This window comes from Eleutherodactylus coqui, chromosome 4 (genome assembly GCF_035609145.1).
Source record: "Eleutherodactylus coqui strain aEleCoq1 chromosome 4, aEleCoq1.hap1, whole genome shotgun sequence".
NCBI lineage: Eukaryota > Metazoa > Chordata > Amphibia > Anura > Eleutherodactylidae > Eleutherodactylus > Eleutherodactylus coqui.
The window spans coordinates 296,137,615-296,155,750 of record NC_089840.1 but is presented as its reverse complement, the minus strand read 5'-3'; the positions used below and the strand labels follow the sequence as shown (position 1 = coordinate 296,155,750).

The window sequence follows — 18,136 nt, the reverse complement described above, 5'->3', positions numbered from 1 at the left end:
TATCAGATATTTCATACAGAGCTGAAGTCGGCGTCGTTGGTCTGCCCGGCCTCAGCCAGTGGTTCATCTATGAATGACAGCGAATGGAGGTTGGTGGGCCGAAGCGCTCCGCGGCCGCTGCCCCTCCACCCAATGCATCGAAGTAACCACTGCTGGCGGCCTCCAGTGGGCAGTGCAGGAACTGCAGGGTTTTTTAGATTGTGATATTGGAAAAAAAAAAAAAAAAAAAAAAAAAAGACAAAATACTTAAAAGATCTTTAAAATAAAAGAAAGGCGATTTACACATCATCCCCCGTACTTCAGTAGTGAGTTAGTACTGCAGGTATGCTCACCTCTTAACCAGACAACAAGGTGGCTTCTCTCTCGCTGGAGGACCAGCTCTGTCCTGCATTACACAAAGAACCCATTGATAGGAATGCTGCAATTCTTCGTTTTCCCTGTGGGGGCAGTGCAGGACAAATGAGTGATCTTGGGTGACTGTCGGCCCCCAGCAGTGCGCGGAGCAAGAAGTCCCGCAGTTTGCGCTAGCTCACAAACAGAACAACAGCTGAGAGGCTCCTCGCTGCGTGTAAACAGGAGTCGCTCCGCCATATGTGCCCGACAGACGTACCGTGTAAAGGTACCTTCAGGCTACCTACACGCAGGTGAGCGCAATATCAGGCTGAGAAACGTGTGCGATTTAGCTGGGGATGCGAGGCGTTTTTAAGGCAAAAACACCTCGCATCTGTGAAATTTGGATCCTGACGCCGAGAGAATCCGAAGGGTTCCCCACTGATTTCAATGTGAAGGCTCGCATGAAGATCGCATTGAAATCAACGGGCGATGCGTTCCAAGGGAAGCGATAAGACAGGACGTACAGTGACACCAAATCTCCTGTGCATGTGACTGCACCCATAAGAGTGGGCACCATATTGGCACGAGTTCTCGGCCGGGTGTAAGCCGCCTCACTGGTTGGTTTCCTCACCGCTTCCACACGACTGCCGGGGGTCTCAGGACTTCGTGGTCAGTTAATGGTCACTGACCTGAGAGGAGAACCTCTTACAGAAGCGATTCCGGAAGGGACTTCTCACCCATCCTGTCTGTTGGGTGGGGGTCTCATCACCGAGACCTTCACTGCCCCGAGAACTGGGGTCCGTGTCCTTGCAGTGAGGTGGTGGTGGAATGGAGTGATGGCCGAGCATCACATCTGCCGTTCTGGAGACACTCTTACCCCCTCATCTACACAAGGCACCAAGATCCTGGCACTGGGCCTTCTTTCCTGCTACCTACCGACCAACCACTATACCCCACCCCCACCCCGCCACGGGAGCCACTGACCTGAGGTAATAAAGGCCAATCCCCTCACCTGTCAATGCGTTTGGGCTGCAGTGCAGCTAATGCCTGTGGCTGAAGGCTTGCCACCCGTGGCTCATCGGGATGACTGCCAAGACTGTGCCAACACTGGCTGCCATGGTAGAGTGGGGCATACAGTTACTGCGGAATGGAAACTAAACCTTAAAGCGACCCTCTGGTTTTCGGACAAATTCTGTCCCGAGGGGAGGGGGGGGGGGGTTATTACTTGCGGTGGTTGTTCTCCAATCCATTGGTTTCGGGCCCCATTTTCGGCCATCCAAGATGGCTACAACAGCTTTCTGACTACCTAATGGCCCCAATGCATCGTTCTCCACTACGCCAGCGCTGATGACTTGAACACCTCTGGTCAGTCTAGCACTACCAATGCATTGTGGGGATTAGGTAGTGTAAAGATTGTGCCAGCCATCCTGGACAGCCAAAAACAGGACCCACGGGCAGAAGCCCCCTGCTGATCTACTACTGATGGCCTAACGTGAGGATAGGCCATCGATGGTCTACAGCCCCACAGAACACACAGGTTGTGCCTCTCCTGCGCTCCATACCTGCGGAGCAAATATGGTCTGTGCCATTGTCCAATAACTGTAGGCCAAAGCCCAGCGGGGGCCACTAAATGACGCAGTCATGTGACATTATGAACTGCTAAAAGCGATCTTCTGTTCCTGGAAACAAAGATGGCGGCACAGCTTCTCCGACTACCCGAAGCGCAGCGCACACGAGTCTCGCTCACACAGAAGTACATGCATTGCGGCCCTGTTAATACGCTGCGTATTAATACGCTTACGGTCGTGTCCTTCGCGATATTTCGCGCCTGTCAGTTTTTGTGCGCACAAATACACTTTTTATTTGGGCACACAAAAAATTACATAGAAGGGCCCACGTATTTGCGCAGGTTCATCGTGGCCGACAGCAGTGCGTTAAATGCAGCAAACCAGGACGCTGCGCATCATGCTATGCAAGCCAACACGGTGTGGAAAAAACAGACACATGTGAGCGAATCCACTGGAATCAATTGGTCACAGCGCTCAGCCAATCAGAGTCGGCGGTTTCTGGAGGCGGGGATTTTTCAATCCCCGGTCACCAGAATGCAGATGAAGACTACCAGTGTCAGGGGAGCACGATGTACTCCCTATGTTTTCAACAGGGCCAGCGCTGCTGCCGCCGACCCCACTGAGAACAATGGGCGATAGCGCAAATTGTTCTTAGCGCTGCGAGGCTTTAGTGAAAAGACCGCAAGCGAGTATGAAACCATTGAAAATCATTGCTTTCATAATCATGCGTTTCCACTCGCTCCCGCATCGCTAGCGGGTAGGCGCCCTTAGATCAATTGTTTTTGCTGGCGGCAGTGGGGAAAATACTTTTCCCGCTTGTTTTTTGCATTTTCCTTTATGGTGTTCCCTGTGTGGTAGAGATATGATGTTACCTTTAGGCCTCATGTCCGGGCGGGTCGGATAGCTGAACTGCGGAAGTGACCGCTGGCGCACATGGGCACTACAGTTTTTTTTTTTAAATGCCTGCTTGCCTACGGAATCCACGACCCATCCGCAATGTCAATTGTGGACGATCCGCGGATCTGGCGGCTTCCATTGAAGTCCGGACGCTCCGTGCTTCCCTTTGGGTGGCTTGAACTGCGGATCCTGCGAATCTAATTCCCGTGGACATGAGGCCTTATTGTAGAGTCGTTGCCATTATGACATCATTCCAGGACTGAAGCACTTTTAGTGTTCAGCCATCGGAGCGGCTCCAGCTCTTGTGGGACGAGGGGTCGGCGTTATTGGGGGCATCTAGGCGGTTCAGACGGCTTTATTTTTACTCCTGTTTTGAGGAAGTGAAATGATCAGAAAACAGTCATTCTAACTTTTTTTTACGGTATTACCCGTGGCGGATGATGCAATATTACAGGACGGGCGTTCTGGATGTGGTGAGGAAAACCTTGGCGGAAGTTGTTTTCGTTCCTTTTTTCCAATCTTTAAAGATGGCGGCTGTGGGAGCGCGCGGGACTCCGGCGTCACGCGATCTGCCCCAGGTGACGACGCCGGAGTGCAGGATCCATCCCCGGCCCCCCTAGCAGCACCTACTAATATAAGGGGACGTGCGCGGTTCCTTTATTTCGGCTCACAAGGGGCTCGCTGACGACGTCCTGAAGGGCCATCGCAAAGTATTGGCACGGCTAATTGCTTAAAGGAAACTTTTAATGTCATTCAGGCCACCAATCGTTCGGCTTCAGACGGGCGCTGCAACTGGCGAGGTCTGAGCCGCGCACGCCGCGCCGTAGATTACACCGTTATCACTCGAGAGCAGAACACAAGGGGCGGCCATTCATTTCCCTTCACACAGTCCAATCCGCTCACAATGAAACTTTTCATCTTGCTAAATGCCACAATTCTAATCTGACGCTAATTTACAAATCGCTGCAGATTTAGCTTAAAATAAAACCGGTCATCTGAAAAAAAGAGCGAAGCAACAAACAGCTGGGAAGACAATTTGAGGAAATGGATGTATTGCGGCTTATCCCCCCACGCCGCGGCCGCTGGAGCTCTTTAATAGGCTGACAGTTGCATTGGGATGGTTAATAAAACATTCAACAGCGAGTCTTCAGCCAATATAGGAATGCAAATCCCACCAGAAATATATAATTCATCAGACAGTAATATTTAGTCACAGCCAAATAATAATACCGCACACGCAAAACACCGAGGGCGAGGAGAGCGCGGCAACACTGCCACCCAGAGGCCGGCGGCGGGCACTGCGGGCGGCTGATCACCGCACGGATACATGTATGCACAGACACGCTGCCGGTCCTCATCCACACGGCGTGTTCGGTCCGTGAACGCGCAGTATATTCTGACTGACGACCCGTGTGACCCGCTTATCTGCCCGCTTGGTGTTTCGAAACGTATTAACAGCTTTTTCAAGATGTGCAAAAAAACACAAAAACCCAAACCAGTCCATTGAGTCCATGCAGTGCATGCATCACATCAGGCGCAGTCACTGCGTGATTGCACAGTCCTGTTAAGGCCTTAGTCCACGGCACATGCAGATCTCCGTAGCAAAAGACCTGCGAGTCAGTGCGGAAATGATTTTTAAATGCTTGCCGGCGATGGCGGATGTACGTGGCGCACCACAAATCGTCCGCGCAAGTTAAGGAAAAAACTACAGAAACCACAAGCGCAAAGTGACTGCCTCCCCCTCCTCCCCACCCTCGCTTCCATAGAGATCAATGGAGCCGATCACACGGAATCCGCCGTAAAATACGCAAAACAAACCTGCGTGTGTGCGTGGAGGCGCGGACGCTGCATGCTTTCCCAAGGGCGGTTTGAACTGCGGATCTTTGGCGCGGGTGCCAATTGTGGATTCCGTGGCGATCAGGCCTGACGTAGCTCTTTCGGTCTGTAATATGGAGCAGGTAGGACGTGCCGCACCTTTCCTGCACGCGTGTCAACAGCGCAGCTCTAAACACTGCAGTGCAAAGGATGGGGCTTCAGTACGGCGATGGGGCTCATTCACACGTCTGCGCTGCATATTATGAGCGGATTACTTACACATGAAGACGCCGTTGATTCGCATCCTGGTATTCGAACGTGCGTTATGTCACGTGGAAAATAATCCCCGCAGGTCCAGTTTGGGTGCGAATACCGGGAGAGTGTAACGGCGCCATACGTGCAGAGTCACATGTTATTTTGTTGCGTGAATGAAAAATGTGATGAATGCGCCAAAGAAACCCCACAACGCGCAGAGTTTCAGTCTGTGACAATGCTTCGTATTTCATGGACAGAATCTAAGCCCCCCAGGCCAGTTTGGATGAACCCCAGGGGTCACTTCACACTCGCACATTTTGTCTCTGTCTAGCGATTACATCAAGCGAGCAACTAAACTGAGAGGAACTGCAAATGACCAATGGAAGGAGTCCGCCGCCGGCCCGTTCGCAACAATGTTACAAAACGGAAACGCTGCAATCCATGTTCGTTCCTTTTTTTGAACTGGAATGACAAGTGCGGCAGTTCGCGCTTTTGCTTCGGCTTTAAAACCGTAATGGTGACGAACGGAAGGCGTGTAGTTTCAGCGCAGGACATTGGGCACAACAAGTGAGGCGTTCCCTCTCCCAGACAGAACCGCTAGCGTGACCCCATCCCAACAAGGACGTCCTCAGGACCCGTTCGCACGACGCAGATTTGTCGTGGAATTAGAAAGGAAATCCATGCCAAGGATCTGGAACTCGCCTGGCGGCCGGGGGGGGGGGGGGGGGGGGGGGGTGTTTACTGCAAACGCGGCGCAGCAAAAATGACACGTTAACTTTAGGCCCAATGCCCACAGACGGATTATCGCTGCGGAATCCACAGCCAGACGCCCGCCGCACATTCTGCAGCAATGTCTGTCCATAAACATGCAGTGGTAAAAGATTCTCCCCTGCCAACCAGCGGAAATCAGCTGCCATTTTCCGCTAGCGGGAAGGGGGGGGGGGGGGGGGAATCGCAGCATGCTCTATTTTGTGCAAAAAAAACCAAAACGCACGGACGGCTTCCACTGCAGTCAATAAAAGCTGTCCATCCCGCAATACAACGTACAGTGGGCACTGCGGAGTACCGCAGGAATCTGCGTCACAGCCTAGAGCGTCATGCCCTGCACTGCGCATGTGTGCCAGCTTGCCGGACAAGACACCGGATGCGGACAGGTGAGTATAGGGTCTCGGGGGGCGCCGGGTCTGATTCCAGTCTGATTCCGCCCCGGCCGTGGGCAGGAGGCCTTATTCTGGGGGTCAGTGCGATTAGAGTAACATCCAGTTTAGCTCTTTTTTGTGTGTGTTTTTGTTCTTGCACCCGGCCGCCTTCTTCTGAATCCACAACCTTTTTTAGCTTTCAGTTGACGGGTTGCGGGGGGCTTGTAGTTTCTGTCGGTACCATTAGGGGGGTCATATGGCTTTCTGATCAAATTTTTTTTTTAAATTTTATCTGGGGGACCAAAAAAGTGCAATCCTGGCGTTCACTGTGAGAAATACACATTATTTTATGAGCACCACTAAGGACAAGCCGATAACAAATGGGTTTATTTGTGTTACATTAAAAAAAAGGGAACATTTTTCTCTAAACTTGAAGTATAGAATACTCTTGGGTTAAATGCCCACATGGGACTCGACCTAGAGATCATCTGATCACACAATGCACTGCAATACTTAGTACTGCACTATTGTACTTCTGCAGGCATTCTATTATGTGCGGCCCCAGGCAGCCATGACACATGAGCTCGGAAGACAGAGGGCGCTCCCTCCCTCTGTCAGACTATTTAAATACCGCCATCAGAGTGACACTAAAGGGTTAACAGCCACAATCGCAGTTTTCTCTGAGGGCGTTACAAACTGCGTGCGGCGAAGAGCTTGTGTGACGTATATGGTTTCCAACGCGTTTGGCGTTTTTCCCTCTCCTAGCGATGCTTATGCATGTCCCGTGTTTCAGTTGGATCGCTGAGCAGTCCCCTATTATTTGCTATGGGGGGGGTGTAACACGCGGATGTCACACTCGTATAACTCGCAGCTACTTCGATGGGGTTCTCTCTTGTACAGAGTGCGGTACGGGGCCGAGCTTCCACTGGTGTAAATACGGCCCAACAGCCGGGGGTCAGCTATGGAGAGGACCCAGAGGGAAGGGGTTAATCCTTAGAACACAGCCCTACTATTACATAACCATCACTACTATAAGGCCTCCTTCCCACGAACGGATTTCCGCCGCGTAATTCGCGGCGAAAATCCGCTGCGTTGCCCGCAGCTATTAGGTTCTATTGAACCTAATAGCACAATGCTCACGATGCGTAATTCCACCGCGGAATTACGCACCGCGATTTCTCCCGTCCTCACCCACAGCATGCTCTATTTTCTGCGGGTGAGGACGGGCTGTACGCACTGACGGCTTCCATTGCAGTCAATGGAAGCCGTCCGTTCACGCTATCTCCCGCTGTAACCAGCGGGAGATAGCGTGAAAAAACGCTTTCCCGCCCACCGCCGCGCGTCATATGACGCCATATGACGCGGCCGGCCGCGTCACGTGACACGGCCGGCCGCGTCACGTGACACGCTCGGTGACGCGTCGGCGGTGGGCGGTGACGGGCGGTGACGCGGCGGCGGTGGGCGGGGAAGCGATTTCACGCTATCTCCCGCAGGTAAGTATAGGGGCTCTGGGGGGCGCCGTGACGGGCTTCACAGCGTAATATTACGCGGCGGAGCCCGTCACGCTCGTGGGAAGGAGGCCTAAGGTAGGTGATGCAGGAAGCCGCGGTTCTTGTAATCCAAAAAATATTAAAGGTGAACACAGGTTTTTGTTGTTGTTTTTTTAAATCCGTGAATCGCCGATCACTTTCACATCCGACGAGCGCAGAAATCAAGTGTAGCCCAAAGCCCGGCTCATCAGCGACCAGCTACAGGACAGGACCGGAGGAGAAGGATCAAGTACATGGGGGCTGTGGTGACTGGGGGGTGGGAGAAGGCAGTATATGGGGGCTGCGATGACTGGGGGGGGGAAAGGCAGTATATGGGGGCTGCGATGACTGGGGGGGGGAAAGGCAGTATATGGGGGCTGCAATGACTGGGGGGGGGAAAGGCAGTATATGGGGGCTGCAATGACTGGGGGGGGGAAGGCAGTATATGGGGGCTGCAATGACTGGGGGGGTAAAAGGCAGTATATGGGGGCTGCGATGACTGGGGGGGGGGGGGTAAAAGGCAGTATATGGGGGCTGCGATGACTGGGGGGTGGGAGAAGGCAGAATACGGGGGCTGCGATGACTGCAGGGGGTGGGGGGGTGGGGGGGTAAAAGGTGGTATACGTTGGCTGTGATGACTGGGGGGTGGAAGAAGGCAGAATACGGGGGCTGCGATGACTGGGGGGTGGAAGAATGCAGTATATTGGGGCTGCGATGACTGGGGGGGTAAAAGGCATTATATGGGGGCTGCGATGACTGGGGGGCTTTCTTTGGGCATTGATAAACATGGGCCAATGCTCTGTATGGAGGTGAGCATCGGGATCCTGCACCCGTGTGTCTGCGCAGTAGAGGACACAGCCGCCGCCATCTTGGGAAGGTCCAGCTGCTGCGATGTGTTTCCATGAGCTACACATGGGCACTGGAGGGTCTTCATCCGGCGCCGTACAAGTTAGCCCTGAAGCGCTCCTACATGTCTGTGTCCAGCAGTTGCCCCCGGCGCTCACAACCCCTTTAATGACTACAATAACGGAAGTAATGGGGACTCACAAAGTCGGCCTCCAGCTTGCTCATCTCCTGCTTGTAGCTCCGCATGCGGTTGCTGTACATGGCTCGGCTCTGGGCCGGGATCTCCCGAACTTCCAGGTCCATCTGCTCCATCTGTTGGGACAGAAATCCTGTCAGGTCAAAACATGACGATATCATTCGCGCGTGCGCCAAATATAACACGCTATGCAATGCCCGCGGGGAGACGTCTCGGAAGAGATACGCAGCGGAGCTTTATTTAACCCCTCAACAGTCACATTAATATTGGGAAAACCCTCCCAAAATGGCACTTTTTTAACTGGAGATTTTTCAGTCCGCATTTTTTTTTTGTGGAACAGCTTGTAGTTTTTATTGATTCTGAGCTTTATACGACTTTTTAATTACTCTTTATCCCGGTTCAGGGGAAGCGAGATGATCAGAAAACGGCGATTTTGGATTTTTTTTACAGAATTTACCGCGCTGGATAAATAATGTGATACTTTATATCACGGGGCGTTACGGAGGTGGCAGATAGATAGAGATTTTATTCAGCTACCAATATTTTTAATGCGTGGTTTTTTTTTGGCTTTTTTCCCGCGACACATTGGAATATTTTTCAATATCTTTTTTTTCCACTTACTTTTTTTTTCTATTTTATTAGTTTCATTGGGGGTAAAAAGCTAAAAAAACGTTTTTGCTGTTTTTCAATTCATAGTTTATTTTTAACATTTTGTATACCGTATAAACCTCAGTATAAACCGAGCTATACTGGAGTCTATACTAGGTAAAGAAAAAATGCAATCCTCACCTCCCGGCCGCTGTCTCTGTCCCCGGCGCGATGGTCTCCCCGGCGGTGCGACAAGCAGCTTTAAATTCCCCCGCCGCCAGTGCTGTCTAAGTAAGCGCTGTGATTAGATCAAGCGTCAGCCAATCACAGCCGGCGCTCGATAAACCAATCACAGCCATTCAGTGATGTCATCCACTGAATGGCTGTGAAGGATCGTGCACCGACTAGGATTGGCTGGCTCTTGATCCAATCACAGCGCTTACCTAAGAGTTTACCTAAGAGTTTAATAAACGCCTACTCTATAAGTTCTGCTCTCGCCGCACTCGCACCGACCCATACAACAAGGTTGTCCTTTGTACTGCACTATTACCCCTGGAAAATCTAAACCCGCCACAAATGGCGCAATTGCAATTTTTTATTCCATTCATTTCTCTTGACTTTAAAGTTTGTAAAACTTTTTTTGCACATTATTAAGGTGCATTAAACGCTGCGATTTAATACGGCAACTTGTATCGCAAAAAACACGAGCCGCCATACGGAAACCGTCAGACGTTACAGCCCTTAGAAGGTGTGGGCAGAAAGAAAGAAAGAAATCTGGTACTAAAGTGGTAAAAAAGAGAATTCAGTGCCTGCAGTGGCGGTACAGACGCAGCGCTCCACTCTTCTAGCGCATTTCATTTGGTTAACGCGCCTCGCTGAGCTTCTACTCCGGGCTATCAGACAGTCCTAAATGTGCCGCATCTCCCGCAGGGGATGAATCTGTCTACAGACGCTCTGCTCCCAGGCAGAAGCTGCCGTAGTTCACGTCTAAAATTGTGCCAAACTTTTGGCGCAATTTGGTGCAATTTAAACTACGCCCACCTTTCAGGCAGTACAGAGAAGCTGTCCAAAAACGCCAAAAATGTGGGGCGAAGCGCGGAAAACGGTTTTGTGTTGTCATTTGCGCTCGTCAACGGTCGTATTTTGAGCGGTAAACGAGCCCCAATGTTTACACGGAATCTGACACAAATTCCAATGGATCTGCATACTGGCCGCCACGGATAAGCCCGCACATACAAACGCGATAATGCGCCACTTCTTTTTCCCACGTGGTGCGGACTGACATGCAAATAACGGCGACACCTAAATGTTGCCGATTCCATGAGATCTGCGGTGAAAGCTCGTTTTCCGCTGTGGAGAATCTGCCCCAAACCCACCGTGGGTGACCGCAGCCTCAGGCTTCGCACTGCTGACACTTTGCTACAGTTGCTTCCAGCAGCACAAACCTCCCCCCTCCTAGTTGGTTACAATGTATCAGTGCCGGCTGTTTATCCTCACTGGATACAATTGTAACAAACTCTCAGCAGTGAGGTCTGCAGTCCATGAACTCTCTGAGTTGGCTGTCCGTTCCCATCATGAATTGCGCTGACGGCGGTCTGATCATGCAGAGGTCCGTACCGCCGGGATCACGTGATGCCATCCCGCTAGCAGTATATATGGGACAATCTATGGATTATTGAAAGGTTATAAGTGGCTGATAACATCCCTTTAACCCCTTCAAGACCAGAGAGCTTTCATTTTCCTTCTTTCATCTCTTTCATTTCTCCATTAGCGGCGCGCGGTTGGTTGTTTTTGCGGGACGAGTTCTGTTTTTTAAGTGGTACCATTTAATGTACAGAAAAACTTTTTAAAAAAATTAAAACGTGGAGAAATTTAAAAAATATGCAATTTCCCCATGTGTTTGGGGGGGGGGGGTAGTATTACAGCATTTACTAGCAGTAAACATGGCATGTGCGCCGTGTTCTGCGGGTCGGTGTGATGCTGGAGAGACCAGATTTATATCGGGTTTTTTTACATGTTTTTCTATTTTTAAGAAGGAAATATATTTATTTCCTTAACTCTTGCTTTCCGTCGCCGCGCCCCGAGGCCCACAGCATATATATCTTTTGGGCAGTTGCGCTGTGGTTATTAGTGCCACTTAGGGTGCATTCAGACGACCATATATCGGCTGGGTATTCACGCCGGCCGATATACGGCGCCTCTGCAGGGGGAGGAGGCTGGAAGAGCTGGGAATTAGCTCCGCCCCTGTCCCACCTCTCCTCATTGAAAATAGTGCAGGGGAGTGGAGAGGAGGCAGAGAGGGGGCGGGAGCTCAGAGCACTGCTCCCGGCTCTTCCAGCCACCTCCCCCTGCAGAAAGGGACGCTGTATATCAGCCGGGCGTGAAAACCGGGCCGATATACGGTCGTCTGAATGCGCCCTTAGTGCCACACGTGTCCGTTGATCCCTTTTTATCGGCATTATGTCCTTTTTCCCATGCAGAATAAATATTCTGATACTTGAACAGTTTGGGCTTCCACGCACGCAGTGACACAAAACAGGACTGGTTTTTGGGGTTTTCCTAAATTGTTTTATTTTTATGAGGCGGGGCCTGAGGGTAACGAGACGCGGGGCCTGAGGGTAACGAGACGCGGGGCCTGAGGGTAACGAGACGCGGGGCCTGAGGGTAACGAGACGCGGGGCCTGAGGGTAACGAGACGCGGGGCCTGAGGGTAACGAGACGCGGGGCCTGAGGGTAACGAGACGCGGGGCCTGAGGGTAACGAGACGCGGGGCCTGAGGGTAACGAGACGCGGGGCCTGAGGGTAACGAGACGCGGGGCCTGAGGGTAACGAGACGCGGGGCCTGAGGGTAACGAGACGCGGGGCCTGAGGGTAACGAGACGCGGGGCCTGAGGGTAACGAGACGCGGGGCCTGAGGGTAACGAGACGCGGGGCCTGAGGGTAACGAGACGCGGGGCCTGAGGGTAACGAGACGCGGGGCCTGAGGGTAACGAGACGCGGGGCCTGAGGGTAACGAGACGCGGGGCCTGAGGGTAACGAGACGCGGGGCCTGAGGGTAACGAGACGCGGGGCCTGAGGGTAACGAGACGCGGGGCCTGAGGGTAACGAGACGCGGGGCCTGAGGGTAACGAGACGCGGGGCCTGAGGGTAACGAGACGCGGGGCCTGAGGGTAACGAGACGCGGGGCCTGAGGGTAACGAGACGCGGGGCCTGAGGGTAACGAGACGCGGGGCCTGAGGGTAACGAGACGCGGGGCCTGAGGGTAACGAGACGCGTGAATATGAGCGCCATTCTTCTGAATGGAGTCACACACGAGCGATGCTACGAGGTAATAAATCGCAGTACGTCCTATTTTTCCTCGGACCGCATCGCTCACTGATTTCGGCAGAACCCTAAATACATCCCATTGCTCTCCGTGCGTAGTGCGATGCGAGGTGTCCCATAGAAATCAATGGGAAATGCTTCCAATCCGCTTTCGCCCGAGGATCGGGATTTCACAGAAGTATTGCGTGGCGTTTTTGCCTGAAAAATCCCCTTGCATCTGCGAGCCAAGTGCGGGCTGACGAGCCTGTGTGAAGCTGGCCCTAGGTGCCATAGGGGACATGAACTTCCAGCCCATCGGCACCCTCTGATCACAATCAGTGGGGGCTCCACCGCTGGGACCCGCACCGATCCCAAGAACGGAGGCCCATGTCTGCAGTGTAGGGAGGAGTGGATCCGATAGTCGTACATCTGCGGTGGCGGCACCATTCCTCTCTATGGCACAGGTAGATAGCCGACCGCTGCACTAGGCCATGTGCCTGCGCCATAGAGAGCAACGGAGGCGCCGCAGCGCACGTACGACTAGTGGATCCACTCCTCACTGCACTTCAGAAATGGGAGACTAGAAGGTGAGCTGTGAAAAAAGGTGGGGCACTGGTTGCCCCATTCTCATAATCAGCAGGGGGTCCCAGAGGTTAGAGACCCCCCACCTGATCTATCAGCTTTCGCCCATTCCATAGATAGGTGAAGATTGAAAAATATATATCCCGTCTCTGGAATACTCCTCTGAAGTGACCCGGAGAAACAAAGATGGCCGCACCGCTTCCCCGACCTGTGGCTGTTGGGAACCAAAACCCCCAGCATGCAGAACAGGCTGAGAGTTGTAGTTCTATGGGGACACGCAGGGTCCCTGGTTCTCCTGTACGTACCAACTCCTTGGCCTCCTCCAGCTGCTTCTCCACATTAATCACCATCTGCTTCTTTTCGTCTGGAAGATAGAAAGATAGGAGTCACCACTCAGCCCCACCGCCAGCGCTCAGCCCCACCACCACTACTCAGACCCACCGCCAGCGCTCAGCCCCACCACACCGCCACCACTACTCAGCCCCACTGCCACCACTCAGACCCACCGCCAGCGTTCAGCCCCACCACCACACCACCACTACTCAGCCCCACTGCCACCACTCAGACCCACCGCCAGCGCTCAGCCCCACCACCACACCACCACTACTCAGCCCCACTGCCACCACTCAGACCCACCGCCAGCGCTCAGCCCAACCACTGCTCAGCCCCACCGGCACACTGCCACCACTCCAATGCCGTCGACCCAATGCCATCGCTATCACCACTATGTCAGCCCCACCGCCAGAGCCATTGTCACTCTGTCAGCCCCGTTGCCAGCGCCCAGCCCCGCCGGGGCACTGCCAGCGCTCTCGCCACTGTCAGCCCCGCCGCCAGTGCTCAGCCCCGCCGGCGCACTGCCAGCGCTCTCGCCACTGTCAGCCCCGCCGGCGCACTGCCAGCGCTCTCGCCACTGTCAGCCCCGCCGGCGCACTGCCAGCGCTCTCGCCACTGTCAGCCCCGCCGGCGCACTGCCAGCGCTCTCGCCACTGTCAGCCCCGCCGCCGGTGCACTGCCAGCGCTCTCGCCACTGTCAGCTCCGCCGCCAGCGCTCAGCCCCGCCGGCGCACTGCCAGCGCTCTCGCCACTCTCAGCCCCGCTGCCGGCGCACTGCCAGCGCTCTCGCCACTCTCAGCCCCGCTGCCGGCGCACTGCCAGCGCTCTCGCCACTCTCAGCCCCGCTGCCGGCGCACTGCCAGCGCTCTCGCCACTCTCAGCCCCGCTGCCGGCGCACTGCCAGCGCTCTCGCCACTCTCAGCCCCGCTGCCGGCGCTCAGCCCCGCTGGTGCACTGCCAGCGCTCTCGCCACTCTCAGCCCCACCGGCGCACTGCCAGCGCTCTCGCCACTCTCAGCCCCGCCGGCGCACTGCCAGCGCTCTCGCCACTGTCAGCCCCGCTGCCTACGCTCAGCCTCGCCAGCGCACTGCCAGCGCTCAGCCCTGTCAGCCCCACTGCCAGCGCTCAGCCTTGCCGCCAGCACCATCGCCACCCTGTCAGCCCCATCGCCAGCGCTATCGCCACTGTCAGCCCCCCAAACCAGTGCTCAGCCCCGCCGCCAGCGCCACTCTGTGCTCAGCCCCGCCGCCGCACTGTCAGCGCTCTCACCACTCTGTCAGCCCCACTGCCGCACTGTCAGTGCTCAGCCTTGCCGCCAGCACCATCGCCACCGTCAGCCCCATCGCCAGCGCTCTAGCCACTCTGTCAGCCCCGCCACCAGCGCCCAGCCGCCGCACTGTCAACGCTCTCACCACTCTGTCAGCCCCACTGCCACACTGCCAGCGCTCTCGCCACTTTGTCAGCCCCAGCGCCATTGTCTCTGTCAGCCCCACCGCCAGCACTCAACCCCCAACGCCGCACCGCCAAAGCTCAACCCCGCTGCCAACGCTCAGCCGTGCCACCAGCACTCAACCCCACCGCCACACTATCAGCGCTCAACCACACTGCCAGCGCTCTCGCCACTCTGTCAGCCCCGCCGGCACAACGTCATGGCTACATCCAAAGTCAGACTACATTATAATCACAGCTGAGACCACCAGAGGCTGCGACCCACCATGCCTCCGGCGTTAAGGCTTCTTCTTCCTGCAGGCGCTCACCAGCCCTCACACTGCCCTAGGGGGCACCACTGCCCTCCATGCTCTGCCAACCCCTCACTGTCCCCACGGCCGGCTCATGGGCACCCCTACACCCTGCCCTAGGGGGCACCGCTGCTCTCCATTCTCTGCCAACCCCTCCATGTCCCCCGGCCCCCTCACTGCCCTCCATGCTCTGACGCCCCCTCACTGTCCTCACGGCCGGTTCATGGGCACCCCTACACCCTGCCCTAGGGGGCACCACTGCTCTCCATCCTCTGCCAACCCCTCACTGCCCTAGGGGGCACCACTGCTCTCCATCCTCTGCCGCCCCCTCACTGCCCTAGGGGGCACCACTGCTCTCCATCCTCTGCCGCCCCCTCACTGCCCTAGGGGGCACCACTGCTCTCCATCCTCTGCCAACCCCTCACTGCCCTAGGGGGCACCACTGCTCTCCATCCTCTGCCAACCCCTCACTGCCCTAGGGGGCACCACTGCTCTCCATCCTCTGCCGCCCCCTCACTGCCCTAGGGGGCACCACTGCTCTCCATCCTCTGCCGCCCCCTCACTGCCCTAGGGGGCACCACTGCTCTCCATCCTCTGCCGCCCCCTCACTGCCCTAGGGGGCACCACTGCTCTCCATCCTCTGCCGCCCCCTCACTGTCCTCACGGCCGGTTCATGGGCACCCCTACACCCTGCCCTAGGGGGCACCACTGCTCTCCATCCTCTGCCAACCCCTCACTGCCCTAGGGGGCACCACTGCTCTCCATCCTCTGCCGCCCCCTCACTGCCCTAGGGGGCACCACTGCTCTCCATCCTCTGCCGCCCCCTCACTGTCCCCACGGCCGGCTCATGGGCACCCCTACACCCTGCCCTAGGGGCACTACTGCTCTCCATCCTCTGCCAACCCCTCACTGTCCTGAGGGCACCGCTGCTCCCCATGTCCCCACAGCCCCCTCACTGTCCTGGGGCACCGCTGCTCTCCATCCTCTGCTGCCCCCTCACTGTCCTGGGTCACCGCTGCTCCCCATGTCCCCCGGCCCCCCTCTCACCTCCCGACAGTTTGGGGATCTTCCCGATCCGGCCGGTGATCTCGGCTGTGAGGACCCCATAGTCCTGCTCATAACCCTGGAACTCGGCAGACATGTTTATGCAGACAGCAGAGGAACACCCGGAAGTCTCTCCTCCAACTACTTCCACCGGTCCGCTCGCTCAGCGCTCCCCGGCGACCCTAGCAACCGGCTCTTCCTTGGTAACCGGCAACAGGGGGCGGTGCCAGTGACGTCATGCAGGTACGGATCCACCTACTCACCCCCGGAATACAAGAGTGGCCGCCGCGCGGGATGAGGGCGGGGCTATGAGGGAAGCCGCAACCAATCACCTCTTAGTGCTTATCTGCCATCCAGGGGCATAAAAGTGAAAGCTAAAGTCCGATTGGCTGCTTGGGTATGTGCCCATAGCAACCAATGTCTATAGCAACCAATCATTTCTCAGCTTACATTTTCAATTAAGGGATGGAAAAGTGAAAGCTGTAATATGATTGGCTGCTCTGGTGTATAGTAACCAATCAGGTGAGCCGACATAATGGCGACCCTACAGTGATGGGTACAGGAGCCCACAACCAGACTTCCACCAAAGACCCCCATAGTGATGGCCGAGACCCTCCCTGTAACCGGGGTTACTGACCTCAACGTAACTCAGGGGGGGCATCATTACCACTGCGGCCACTGAGAGGGGGCATCATGACCACTGGGGCTACTGAGGGGGGGCATCATTGCCACCGGAGCCACTAAGAAGGGGCATCATTACCCCTAGGGCCACTGAGGGGGGCATCATTACCACTGGGGCCACTGAGGGGGGCATCATTACCACTGGGGCTACTGAGAGGGGGGATCATTACCACTGGGGCCACTGAGGGGGGGGCATCATTGCCACGCGGCCACTGAGAGGGGGCATCATTACTACTGGGGCCACTGAGGGGTAAAATTGTATGCAAGCCACACCCCCTGACCATACCCCCTTTTACATTGGTCGCATTTTTCGCCCACCTAACTGTCCGTGAATTTACGGTCGGTTGGCAGTAACCGGTCGGAATATCTTCTGAGCAACTAATCAGAGTGCTGCCACAGAGACAGGCTGCCATGACCAGTCCGAGTGCCCCGTCAGCCCCCATAATGACTTCTTCAGGCAGTGACCAGTCCTAGTGACAACCAGAGTCAGCGTTGGCTGGAGACCCCCAGAGTCAGCGATGCCTGGAGACCCCCAGAGTCAGTGGGCTGGAGATCCCCAGAGTAAGTGATGGCTGGAGACCCCCAGAGTCAGTGGGTTGGAGACCCCCGAGTCATTGGGTTGGAGACCCCCAGAGTCAGCGATGCCTGGAGACCCCCAGAGTCAGTGGGCTGGAGATCCCCAGAGTTAGTGATGGCTGGAGACGCCCAAAGTCAGTGGGTTGGAGACCCCCGAGTCATTGGGTTGGAGACCCCCAGAGTCAGCGAAGGCTGGAGACGCCTAGTCAGCGGGCTGGAGACCCCCAGAGTCAGTGGGCTGGAGAACCCCCCAGAGTCAGCGATGGCTGGAGACTCCCAGAGTTAGCAATGGCTGGAGACCCCCAGAGTCAGTGGGCTGGAGACCCCCAGAGTCAGTGGGCTGGAGACCCCTTGAATCTCATATTAAGGTCTTGAGTGATGACCGCGTATCTCACGCACGTATCTCACACACAAATCTCAGGCATATCTCACGCACATCTCAACACGTATCTCACGCACGTATCTTATACCTATCTCATGCAGGTATCTTACGCACATATCTCACAAATATCTCACGCACGTATCTCACACACATATCTCACGCACATATCTCATACCTATCTCACACATGTATCTCACGCACATATCTCACATATATCTCACTCACATATCTCATACATATCTCACGTACAAATTTCACGCACATATCTCACACACGTATCTCACGCATGTATCTCATACCTATCTCACGCACATATATCATACCTATCTC

At 55.3% G+C, this 18,136-nt stretch overlaps 1 protein-coding gene across 4 annotated transcripts in view; it reads right to left on the bottom strand.

The window, feature by feature from the left end:
- Window positions 1–16,358, bottom strand: part of VTI1A (vesicle transport through interaction with t-SNAREs 1A) — a 468,860-nt gene extending 452,502 nt beyond the window's left edge. Inside the window, exons 1-3 of one of the 4 annotated variants that reach the window (XM_066601427.1) lie at window positions 16,171–16,358; window positions 13,357–13,415; window positions 8,584–8,694 (exon numbers count right to left, since the gene is read on the bottom strand). In XM_066601427.1, coding sequence (XP_066457524.1) covers window positions 8,584–8,694; window positions 13,357–13,415; window positions 16,171–16,264 — 264 coding nt within the window. In that variant the 5' untranslated portion in view covers window positions 16,265–16,358. The remainder of the gene's footprint in view (window positions 1–8,583; window positions 8,695–13,356; window positions 13,416–16,170) is intronic. The other 3 variants (XM_066601425.1, XM_066601428.1, XM_066601426.1) reach the window with 3 other exon arrangements.
- Window positions 16,359–18,136: the final 1,778 nt, after the last annotated feature.